The sequence below is a fragment of the Sinocyclocheilus grahami genome, unplaced genomic scaffold (genome assembly GCF_001515645.1).
Source record: "Sinocyclocheilus grahami isolate Dianchi unplaced genomic scaffold, SAMN03320097.WGS_v1.1 scaffold180.1, whole genome shotgun sequence".
Classification (NCBI taxonomy): Eukaryota; Metazoa; Chordata; class Actinopteri; order Cypriniformes; family Cyprinidae; genus Sinocyclocheilus; species Sinocyclocheilus grahami.
In genome coordinates, this window is record NW_015505359.1 from 681,110 (window position 1) to 694,209 (window position 13,100).

Below are 13,100 nucleotides of genomic sequence, written 5' to 3' on the forward strand. Positions count from 1 at the left end.
GACTAATACTGGCTGACATGTGGTGTCCGGAAAACAAGTTCCTCCTGTACACTGCACAGTTATTAGGAACCTGGGATTCTCCACCCTAATGCTGATATCACTCTTGCATATGAAGCTCAGGATATTGCATATTACCTCATTAGGTGTGTTTCCAGGTCTCATATGCATTAGATCTTATTATAAGAAATATTTACACCAGTGAAGACTGTGGTTAAAAACGTGGCAAAAATATTAATAAATGCATGTTTTGTGAATGATAAACTATTATAATTGTGTATTATTAATCAAATTATATCATATTAATCATATAATATAATTACAAAGTAATTAATCATGCTTTTCTCTGTCTCTTCTCATGATTTTCACACCTAACACCAATACATTAGTAATAGAAAAATACTATTCATGCAAAAACTGATTTTTATTTTAATATTTTAATTGTATTCTTCCGACTTACCTTCGAGGTAATTACACATGATTTAATTAGACTAGGTAAAGACCAGGATGCAATCACTTAATAACAGTCATATATTCATAGATTATGGTGATGGGCGGAGCCTCTATTTTTGTTGGCTAAATTAAGGCATTTCTTCTCACTAGTCTCTCTGTGGATGAAGGCGAATGGGAGCTGGCGGAGAGTGGTCTGCATATTTATTTATTTCACCAGGATTTATGTTCATCTATGCAGCAGTTTATGGAATATGCGAATGACAGAGCAGCCCCTGAACTGGGTTACGATGAGCTCAGTATATCCTAATATGATTTAATTTTGTGTTTCACAGACCAGTGTTATATTATTAGGGTAGTAATCTAAGACTTGAACGTTGTTTACATCAAGTCCCTTCACAGAATAAACATGGATGAAGATAACCGAGGTAAGGTTTGTTTTATCGTCAAGCACAAGCAGCTGTCATTCTCCGGTTTGTTTGTTTCAAAACGGCATTTTTTGAGCGTAACGGGCGCGTGCAGTTGATTCGGAACGAAGGATATTTCATCAATCATCAGCACTAAACGGAGAGGCGAAAAGTAAACTTTAATGTAACATTTTCTACTATTCTTACTTTTAATACTATTATCAGTGATTGGATACGAAAAAGTTACTTTATTTACACTTTAACATTCTGCTATTTATAAAAGGTGTTTCGTTTTTACGTGAAATGGCTTATAGTGTTCTTGCTGTCGATGTGTTATCGTTGTGTTTTAATGAGAATTTGAACATCGCTTAATTCAGTCTTATTGCCGGAGCCGTTCATATGGCTGTTCATATGTAGGTCGACAGTTTGTTTGATGTGGAGATCCTTTGAAGCAGCTCGCGAGATGTTTATGAGAACAGTTGTGGTGCCAAGAGGGATCACGAGGCATTTAATTAGTCAAGTGCTCGTATTTTTTTATAGAGCACTGTATAAATGACCAGTTTATTAATTGGGAAATACTACTTTCAGAACTGAACAGTAGGCTATTACTTGAGTGCCATTCTGCACTCTACTGTAGCAGTGTTGACATTCAGTACAACAGCACAATTGGGAGACCAATGTTGCTTTATACAACATTTCAGTAAACAATAACTGATGTTTCAGACAAAAAATAAATAAAATGCTGGTTATTTTGTATATATCTTCTCCATCAGGTAAAATGTTTCCAAATGGGGATTTGGAAACATGTGTCCCCCCCATTGGGGGGGACACATGTGTCCAAATGTCCCCCCAAATGGGGAAGTCGTGGCCTAATGGTTAGAGAGTCGGACTCATAAGAGATAAAAAGTTGCCATTACCTTTCTTTATTTTTTTATTCATTGGTGGAAACGGGCTTCCATACGTTTCCCATTTAACACAATAATGGCCTTAAATTATCTTTTGCGGGTATTTTCACAGCCAAATTTAGTTTGCGATTAATTATATTAATTTCCGAATCATGTAATTAAATAAAAACATTTAATCAACTGACAGCCCTAATATATATATAACTATACAGTAACTGTAGTAGTGTGTGGTTGCATGGTAATTTTTAAAGGACTTTCTTTAAAAAAAAGTATTATATTATATTTATACTTATATACGAAAACATTAAATGTATATTTGACACCTTAACAGTACTACACTGATTATAGCCATCTGGTCAATGGATTATTGTGTTGACTATTTTGGAAAGATAAAAAATGATGGAACTTGATTTTGGACAAGTGCCAGTGAGCTTTAAGATGACTCTTTTGAGATGATTTTTCCGCAGTGATTCTGCATTTAGTTACTATATATGGGATCATCTAAATAGACAGTGGAGATGATGCTAGTGATTTAGTTTGTGGCTGTTATGCTCTGAGAGTTGTTTTGGTATATCAGTGTAAAAAAAAAAAGAAACAGAAACCAGACCTAAAATCCAGACATCTGGAGCACTTTTGAGCCAGTTTCACTACTATGTTGATTTACCGTCGTAATCACTTTATCTGACAAAGACCAATTGTAAATGTCTACAAGAACAAGAGAGTACAGAGCTGTAGAGGTACCATTAGCTCAGTAGGTCTTTCCAGTTCCTCTTGTATCTTGTAAACTTCAAAGCCTTGGACTCAACGGCTATTTGTCTTATCTTACCGTGGGAAAAACCAAATGGAATACCATTTTCTCTCTGTTTCTGTGGCAGATGGTTGACTGCAAAGAAAGACTGATAGGATGTCATGACAGCCCTCTTAACAGTCTCTACCAGAACCAGAAATGTATGGCCATTTAAAGTTTTTTAAATCATTGCTTTGTCCTAAGCTAAGGTCTAACCAGAGGCAGACTTTCTCAGACTGATTAAAGGAGAGATAGTGAGGCATGGCGCTCATTGTCTGCATCTGATGCCACCGGTGTCTGTTCCTGGCTCTCCTGAGGAGCCGTCTGGCACCAGGCATGACACAGGCAGTGGTCAAAACCTCTTCAATGGTGTGACTGCACCAGCAGAGATCCGAAGGACACCGTGCCTGTCAAATCTGCTTAAGGTCAAGACAATGTCAGCCACGTTATTATATCAAAAACATTGTAGTGTTTACATTTCACTGCTGTGTATCCATTCTGAATACTGATAGATCTGATACTGAGACATCTTGAGTACTGATTTGATGTTTATGTTTGCTGCCGATTGAGATTTTGAAATTAGGTTTAATCTGTGAATATTGCAGACTTTAAGATGGTGTCAAACATTTATCGTGTGGATGCATTCTTATTATTGTGAGTGGATGAGACTGAAGAATGAGAGAGATCTTTCAGTGTTTGTTGAGGTCTAAGTGTCACATATGGAATTGATTTGAAGAAAGTCTGGAGTGTATTCCAAAATATTTTATGAACTATAGCGCCAGTTGAACAGTTGCAATGAGTGGATGGTGAATTACTGTTGTTGAATGCAAATATTTTCATATTTGTTTTAAAAATGTGAAAGGGAAAGTTAAAAACCTAAATAGGTTTTTGATGGGGTTGTCAAAACATTTTGTCCCAGCAGGAGATTTAAAAACAAACAGTCACTAGTACAAAGGACCCTTGTCCAGTTTTCCACCCACTGAGTCAGGACCGTCCCAGAGCCCCATCGCTTTCATGTCAGGAATGCAGTATTCAGCAGCCATGCATTCTTGAGCATTATTTCTTTATCATTTGCAGGTTTTCTGAAGAAAGAGACATTAAAAGGGGTTGTGGGTATTTCATAAGATAGATACATTTGATAGAAGATAGATTTGGTCACTGGTACATAGTTTGAATCATGTTTAGTGATTGAATTGTTTCGTTTGTTGAATCACCTAGCTTTTTTATGTTGTGTTAGGAATATCAATATCCATAGAGTCTATTTTCATTGTTACCTGTATGTTGAAGATATGCTTCAAAATAAAACATAAATATGTGTATTAGCATAACTTTATTTTATATATATATATATAACCATACATTGCTGTTCAAATATTTGCAATGGGTAAGATTTTTTTCATGTTTCTGATACTCACAAAGGCTGCATTTATTTGACCAGTTATTTTCACACACTGATCAGAAAGCAACTTTTTTCTCTTTTGGAAAGAGATAAGCTCTCTGCCCATTCCGTCTGTCTCACTGATTAACAGTAATGTAAGTATCCTTCTTTCTGGAAAACAGGTTGTTAAGTGTACAATTATCAAAAACAGTATAAAAAAGCAATCTAACGTGCCTACTAGGCCCATATAATCTCGAAGCTTTGTACTAGGTATCTTATTATCAGCTATATTATGGTAATATATACATTATTATGATTGACAGATACATTAACTCAGCAATGAAGATGTGCAATGGACCAACATATAGCCCACACAAGCCTGTATAGATGGTTTATGCACTGTTATCATATTTGGATAGGATAGTGGCTGGGACACATCTGTGTGTGCAGCACACTTCCTGTGCTGTGGGCCCTTGCCTGAGAGTGTGGTTAATATCAATGGGTAAGCCTGTGGATTTAGAGCAGCTGGTGGCCCGTGCAGCTATTGAGGATAAGGATAAGATATAGTTAGAGGGATTGAGGCCAGTGTGTAGATTAAAGAGGGTGTTAGAGCCCAGGATGCAGAGTTTGCTGCAAATCCTTTAATATCTATATTCAGAATGTCAACATGAATTCAACTCATCTTTTTCCACAAACTTATATGTGATTTTCCAGCCTAGTCTCATTGTTTATACGTAGGTATTAGTACGTATCGTTTACAAGCACAAAACATACATTTTTGTATGTTCTTATTGATGCTGAAATGTACTATTTGGACGTATTTCAATCCTGAAAACGTAAAGATTGCTGCGTGTTTTTAGCTAAAAAAAACGTAAAATATTTACAAATCTTTTATATCTTTAAGTTATTTGTATCAATGCGTTTTTATAATTTTATTGATAAGCAATTCGGATTTTTAGACCTTTTAACCTACCCTCAAACCTAAACCTAACCATTTTATTGTGAATTTAAAAATATATAAAACTGCACTGACCCGAAATATGCAAGGAAATTACAATTTTTGTAAAAATATAGCATTAAAAATATATTTTTATAGTCGCTAATCCCACTCCTACCTCTAAACTTAACCATAACTATTTCTTAAAAATATGTGCAGTATAAAGAAAAACATGACAGACAGATAAGTGCAATCACAATAATTTATTTACTGCAAAAATGTCATCAACAGTACCAGAAGTAACCAAAATGACGATGCGTTACAGTCTCAGCCCTCTCTGGTGGAATACAGTAGGTTTGTGTGAGGTGCAGACTCAGAGCAGAATTTAAGTTGTTAATCGCTGAAAATATTATGCAGATTATTATCCAGATCCACTCCGTGAAGGCGCGCATTTCTCATGCAACACACCTCACCAGAAACACGGCATGTCGCAATCTGTGACGAAGCAGGCGAGAGCCAATCAGTGTTCGATTTTCCTGTCGTAAAACCATAAAACCTGTCGTAAACCTGTCGTAAAGCTTCTTGAACGAGTCTCGTTTTCATTTGTAAGGAGCGGCCAGCTGCTTACGTTTTGCTGCTTACGGTCGCTGCTCAGGCTCGCAGTCGTATGGATTCTGAAGATTTGGATTACAGCACACAAATTGATTATTTTTGTAATTTTGTTGCGATTTTTGGTGTATTCTGTTTTATGGTTCTATTGTCAGTCACAGCATGTCGGAGAAAATGCCTTTTGTGTCCTATGGCAAACAAAGTAAATATTACACAAGTAATTATTAAACAACTGCAGAAGTGTTATTCATTTTAAGGGTTTAAAGTGTAGGCTTGTTTAACATTATGTATTCTTCTAAACGAGTTGGCAGCAGAAATCACACAGAACAGAATGAAATCTTATCATTTCATATTAAGGAAATGAGTAAACTTAATTTAATAATGTAATTGAAAACTTTATGCCATTTGATATGACAACTGAATACAATACAACATTAAATGTTAATGCAGAGATTTCAATATTCATAAGGATTCATTTGTAACTCTTTCAAGTTGTTCAAATGTAAATAATTTATGTTTTAGGTGTTGTCAATACGTCAGTATTGTACGTTTAGATGCTCTAAAAATGTTAGTATTGTACGTTTTGTTGTAAAAACTTAAGTAAATGTACGTTTTGTTGAACCATATTTTATGAAAAATGCATACAAATTCTCATGAGATCACATTGCAGCGATTTTCAGTTGTGTCTAATTTAAGGGAAGTCATGGCCTAATTGTTAGAGAGTCGGACTCGTAACCCAAAAGGTTCGAGTCTCGTACCGGCAGGGATTGTAGGTGGGGGGAGTGAATGTACAGTGTTCTCTCCCACCTTCAATACCATGACTGAGGTGCCCTTGAGCAAGGCACCGAACCCCCAACTGCTCCCCGGGCACCGCAGCATAAAAATGGCTGCCCACTGCTCCGGGTGTGTGTTCACTGCTGTGTGTGTGCACTTAGGATGGGATAAATGCAGAGCACTCATTCCTAGTATGAGTCACCATACTTGGCCACATGTCACGTCATTTTAGGCTATTACGAATTTAAAGAACCTGCAGTTTTTTTTTTTTTTTACAAACAGCTGTAATAGTTTCTTAGCAAAGTGTCACTCATGACAATTTTGCATACAGCCAACATTCCTGTTTTCCCACAAGACAAGGTGCAGGGTAGTGATGTCATCCCTAGCCACTGATTTTTTGAGTGTTTCTTATTTTTCCTTTTTCCAAAAATTCAGCATAATGGTTTATATGAATAATATGGAAAGCAACTTGGTAATAATAATGCCTGCCAATCTATGCAATGTCTTGATGAAGACAAACTGATTTTCACAATGAGCCTCAGGACATTGTGGCTTGATTTCATGAGAATGGAATTTACTTCTGTTCTACTAATTTTTGCCAATTCCACAGGCAAGTTAGAGGCACAGAATGTTCATATCTTGAAGGAATATTCTATTTTTACCCCATTTCTTCCAAACTAGTTACATTTGTCCATACACAGACCAAACCCTGTTGTGTAACGAACAAATGGCTCCTCATTAAGATTTAGTATAGCATTTATATAATGATAAAAGATTGAAAAAAGACCACTGCATTTAATATAAAGGCTCAGAATGACTGCAATGAATCCCCCTGTAATGTTATTGTTAAGGTTGAACCCTGATTCATGCACTCATTCTCAACTTCCCCTCCATCATCATGAGGCAGAACCAGACAACCGCAGCAAGTTCCCCCCTGCCCCTCTTATTAGCCCGTCTCTTGTCTAATCCTGGTGCATCTGAGGTGCAGTTACATAATGTACTTATATATATTGTCCACATTTACAAGCAACTGATGTCCTCATCCAAAACACTCTCCTACTTGTGAAAGTTTTGAGAAATGATAAAGTCAGTTCAGGAGATTATTGACCTTTGTGACTTAATTAAGCATCTGAAACCTCTACAAAAGAGTTATATAACACCCACAGTGGAGTTTGCGATGCTCAATACATGTTTTCTTTACTGTAACCTTCTGTGTTTCAGTGGGCACCTCAGTGTTGCAAAGTTGGGTTGGCTTACAGTCTCTTATTTAGATGCAGGATGAATTTCACCATGTAAGGTCAAGTTGTCCTGAACATATTGAATCATATCATAGGTGTCCTCAAGGAATGAAGTACTTACATAAAATACTCGGTTTCCAGCCTAAAAGAAAAGCTTCTTTCTTGAGTACTAGGTTATGGGTTGCCAAGGCCAGTTTAATTAACATTATTTATGAGGATAAATGTGCTCTGGATATTTTTTGTCTTACATAGCACTTTGGGTTTTGAGTTTAGGTCAGAAATATAGCTGTTTAACAAAAGATAAAGTATACAGCTTCTTTGGATGTCTTGTAGAATCAGTTTTTTCTTGGTTATCATTATTATTAGATGAAACATTTTAATGTAATATATGTTTCTCAACAGTGCCTGAAGATCTCTCACTGGAAGAGAGAGATGAACTGTCCAACATTAGACGGAGGAAAAAAGAGTTGCTAGATGACATTGAGGTATCGGCATTAATGTAGCTGTTATATTTTTTAAGTCATTAATATATATCAGTGATTGACATTTATCATGTCACCGTTCACTACAAGTTCCACCTGATGGGGGCTGAATGTCATTGGTTGCACGATGTATTTTATTATACACTGCATTAATTTGAAGAATATTAAGAACGATTTTTGGTGAATTTGATTAACTTCAGTGATATAACTTAAGTAACGACTTTTTCTGTGATTCTTGCAGCGGTTAAAGTTTGAGATCTCAGAAGTCATGACAGAGATTGAACATTTAACGTGTGTCAGAGAGACGTATGTTACTTTTTGTTTTTCAGATAACAACGATTTGTTTAGCATTGAGACTAAAATAATATTAGTTCATATTTGTTATTTTAAAAGAGAACTTGAGAACTTTTTTTCACCACATTACAGCAAAAGCACTCAGAAGAACAAGCAGATTGCTGTTGGAAGAAAGAAATTCAATATGGATCCTAAAAAGGTATTATTGTTGCTATTGCTTTATTCACCTTACACTCTTAAAAATAAAGGTGCTTCACGATGCCATAGAAGTGTACCTCTGCTTTTTTAAGACCCTTGCATGTATTCAAATGATGTTTTTTATTTCCATACCCCAAACATAGTCTTACACGATAGTACTTGTGTGCATTTTTTAGTTGGTCTGAAACCCTGTTGTAGAAAACTGAACAAACGAACAGCGACTGACTCCTGAATGTCTAAAAGTCTATACTGTCTTTTGATTGACCTCTGTTCAAATGAGTGCATGTATCTCTTGAGATGGAGCTTGGAACGAATGAGGAAATAGCTATTGCTGATTAAACCATTTTTTCTCATTATTTTTAGAGATGACTTCAACATTAAGGTTTTGCAGGCATTTGTGGAGCTTCATGAGTTTGCATTTCTATCAGCATGGAGTCATGCATAAAGATGCAGAGACATTAAAAACTGGCCTATATCTTGCATAAAACTCTATGCTTTCAGAATTTATCATTTAGAAGTCAACTACTAAAAAAATTAAAATGAGAAAAAAGAGAGTTGTATACTGTTCATATAGTATCTTTATATCCATTCTCCATTTAATTTGCCATTGTGGACCTTCAGAGCTGACTGACCGATCCAAGTTTTTTCTCTCCACAGACACATGCTATGTTCTTTCATTCTCTGTCATCATGCTCAACACCAGCCTGCACAACCCTAATGTCAGAGACAAGCCCTCGGTGGAAAGGTTCATATCCATGAATCGGGGCATCAACGAGGGAGGAGATCTGCCTGAGGAACTGCTCAGAGTGAGTCTCTGCATCCTACTGTGATGGAGAGAGCTGCACACTCCTCTCCAAGTTATGTAATGATAGAATAGGCATTTGCATGTTGTTTTTTCCTTCACAGAATTTATATGAAAGCATTAAGAATGAGCCTTTCAAAATTCCTGAAGACGATGGGAACGATCTAACTCACACATTCTTTAATCCAGACAGAGAGGGATGGCTGCTAAAACTAGGTTTGTATATCTTTCTCTCTGTATGCCTGTCTATCTATCTATCTATCTATCTATCTATCGTTCTTTCATGGTTTCAAACCCACGAATTTGCCCTGATTTCTTTAAAGATTGGATTTAATATGGTATTATCCAACATCTCACTCAATAACTTTTTTACATTATGGCTCATCCAGCAGATTTGCTACTGTGACATCATTCAAAGTAATTAAAGAGCTTTTAAAGATTACATAGATTTTTAGGATTACATAGATAATGCTGTTATTGGCAGACCATTAACGCTTTTATAGCACTTCAGTGAGTAAATGTTTATGAGTCATTTAATATCCTTTAATATCCATCAAATGGATTTTGGCAAATGTTAGTTGGTGAGAGATAGGGTCTACACTAATTCCATGTCATGCAGTTATGTATTTACAGTATAAAAGATCTGCCACTGTTTAATCACTTTCCCAATGTATATATATATATTTTTTATTATCTGTATTTGAATTGCAGGGGGAAGAGTGAAGACCTGGAAGAGGAGGTGGTTCATTTTGACAGATAACTGTCTGTATTACTTTGAATATACAACAGTAAGTAGAACTGCTCGATATGTCCTGTTTGAGCAATAAATAGATTTAGGATTTATCTATAAAATGTATTGATGATTCAGATAGTTAAGATATGGGTGAAAGGAGGTCAGATAGAAGAGGAAGTGAGGGAGAAAAAGAGTAAGTGAACAGCTAAGAAATAGTTTGTTCAGTGTCTAAGCAGATACCAGCACTCCTCACAAGCTTCACATTTACAATAAAGACAAAACAAGATCTGAAGAAACTTGACAAATGCTTTCTTTCCTGTTTTGATGTATTTCTGAAGCTTTTAGCCAAAAGACTAGTTACAGCAACAATTTGCTATTTGTTAGTCAGTTTCAGCTGGTATTAGGGGAGGGAAATTGCCATTTTGGCGCATTTGATTGGACAAAAATCTTTGTAGTGCAGGACGTGTCATCAGTAAGTACATGTTAAATGTGTACACATGCTAAAATGAATTGTGTCAGTGTTTATGAGTACACGACCTCAAAGTGAACACTCATGGACTAAAACCCAAAGCACCAACCTCCCCACTGTCATCTCATCAGCAAAGTGGAAGGAAATAATGCACTTTTTCCAAGGTTGTGTGCCAGATTTAGATCAAGAGACAGACAGAAGTTGCTTAATGTGCACATAGTTAGTTCCCTCACTTTTTTATCATGCGTTTCCATAAGTCCCCACCATCCACATCACATTTAGGGAAACATATTGCAGATTAAGTCTAAGACTAGTTGCTTTAATAACAAATAAACATGGTCTATTACTCATATGTTCACAGGACAAAGAGCCTCGGGGGATCATTCCACTGGAGAATCTTAGTATAAGAGAGGTGGAAGAACCAAGAAAATCAGTATGTTTCTACTTCAAGCTCTCAGTTAAATTATATTATTTTCTTTTTCTTTTTTATATTCTATCCATTTCATGCTTCGACCTTTCAGAATTGCTTTGAGCTCTACAACCCCAGTCATAAGGGGCAGGTAATTAAGGCATGCAAGACAGAGGCTGATGGGAAGGTGGTGGAGGGGAATCACGTGGTGTACAGAATATCCGCACCCACGCCAGAGGAGAAAGAAGAGTGGATCAAATCCATCAAGTAAGGCTTCACCGTGTCAGCCCTCATTATTCTCTTCTCAGATAACCGATATGTGCTGGTTGTAGGTCATATACACACACCCACAGATGCTCAGAAAGGAACACTGGCTTCTCTTATCATGGAACATCGCCGTTGTGCTGATAAGATGAAGAGAGTGTTTCCAGTGTCTTAGACCTTGGCTGTGCACTGAAAAAAAAACTAAAGTTTTCAGTAAAACTAACTAATCCATTTTTAATTTGCATTAAAATAGAAATTTGCAGAAAATAATCTTTCATTTATTTATAATATTAATAGTATTTTTTTCTTACAATTTTGTCAGATTTAATCAAATAAATAAATATTAATGAATTTTTTCATCAAAAAAAAAAGTCTTAATATCCGTTATATTTATTTTGTTTTAAGGATGTTTTTACTGAAAAACAAGACAAAATATCAGCCTAGGAAATAGATTTTTCACAGTGTGGTACATATACTGTACAAACCTCACACTGTAGGGCTGACAAGACTATAATGGATTCTGAGTGACCCACTGTCCTCTGAAGGTTAAGTGGATGTTCCTGAGGATAAATCAGCATTTATCACTGGAGAAGGGGAAGCCAAAGACCACTACGTCTCTTGCTGTTGACCATGACTCTGGCTTTTTTTCCCCTGCCTAAAACAGACTGGTTTTAAAAGAAATGGAAAACGTATGTTTGGGTCTTATGTAGGTCTCTGAAGGCCATTTGTGTACAATAGTTGAAAATGTGTGGCACTATCTAAGTGTCTAGTTAACACATGTCCTCTGACTCAGCTGGAATTGTGGAACTGCTCTGTGGTCAGTTTAGCCTGGTGTTTTACATCAAAAGCTGCCTCAGCATGTCCTGTGGGACTGCCAGGAACTCTGTGCCACCCAAACCCTAAATAAAAGAACCCTGTATCTTTTTATAATCAGGTTGACTGCTTCCAGAAAATACTGTTATTGTTTTATATGGATGTATATTTCTATGCTTTGATTGTACAATTTCTGTTTTATTGTTGCTTTCCTACAGGGCAAGCATTAGCAGGGATCCTTTCTATGACATGCTGGCTACTAGGAAACGGCGAGTGGCCGCTAAAAAGTGAGCCATGGACCTTCAGTTTGGGTTTAATAATCACTCTTCAAGTGGAAACCTTCACATGGGATCCTGCATGTTGCAGGAGGTGACAGACAGACAGAGACACAAGCTCTCTGAACATAAAGAAGGACACGATTTTAAAAATGATGGTGTCTGTATAGGTCCTGAGGTAATCTAAGGGATAATGTGCTAAATATTTATCTTTGAATGGATTGTAAGGGGAAGACAGTGATGGTAATGATGCAATTATGTGCTGAATGTTTGTCAAAAAGAACTTTGCTTAAAGAGTGATGACTGATTCAACTGTGCTACGATATTTGCCTAATTTCATGTGAGGGTCTAATATAGAGCCCCCTGCTGCCTACAACAGGAACTGTTTGCTATTGCAAATTTCCAGGTATAGTTATATGGAGATGTTCACAAGGCAAAAGTCTAAATTTAAGCTCTTGTAATGATATTAGATGTTGATGAAATGTATGTTAAGTATACCAAACTACTGTTAATGTCAATTCCACTCACCGTTTTTTTCAGAAATTTCAGATGTTGTCTATGAATACAGAAAATAGATCCATATGGCAGGGAGTCATGAGGAGTGTAATTTTCAGTGCTATTGTTTAATTTCAAATATTATTAATTGTGCATCGGTAGTTTTAAATGATTTTATTTTCATTTGTGTCATATCATAGTCATCCAAATCAGCAGGACTGGTTGCATTACTTGGAAGAGAAAATAACCAGAAAGCTTTTTCATTTTATATTTATGTTTTTAAGGTCCTTAATAGTATTATAAAATACTGTAAAAATCTATTTCTGAAGTTCTCTTACTATGATAATATTATTTAATGTCTTTTTAAGAATAATGCAAACTCTA

At 36.1% G+C, this 13,100-nt stretch overlaps 1 protein-coding gene across 1 annotated transcript; it reads left to right on the top strand.

Moving 5' to 3' along the window:
• The first annotated feature begins 614 nt into the window (after positions 1-614).
• LOC107594167 (cytohesin-3-like) lies at positions 615-13,100 on the top strand. Its single transcript, XM_016284128.1, has 12 exons — positions 615-641; positions 783-875; positions 7,885-7,967; positions 8,206-8,270; positions 8,391-8,527; positions 8,822-8,895; positions 8,972-9,262; positions 9,363-9,474; positions 9,970-10,046; positions 10,822-10,893; positions 10,982-11,136; positions 12,165-13,100. The coding sequence occupies exons 2-12, from the start codon at positions 857-859 to the stop codon at positions 12,235-12,237; spliced, it is 1,158 nt and encodes a 385-aa protein (XP_016139614.1). The 5' UTR covers positions 615-641; positions 783-856; the 3' UTR covers positions 12,238-13,100.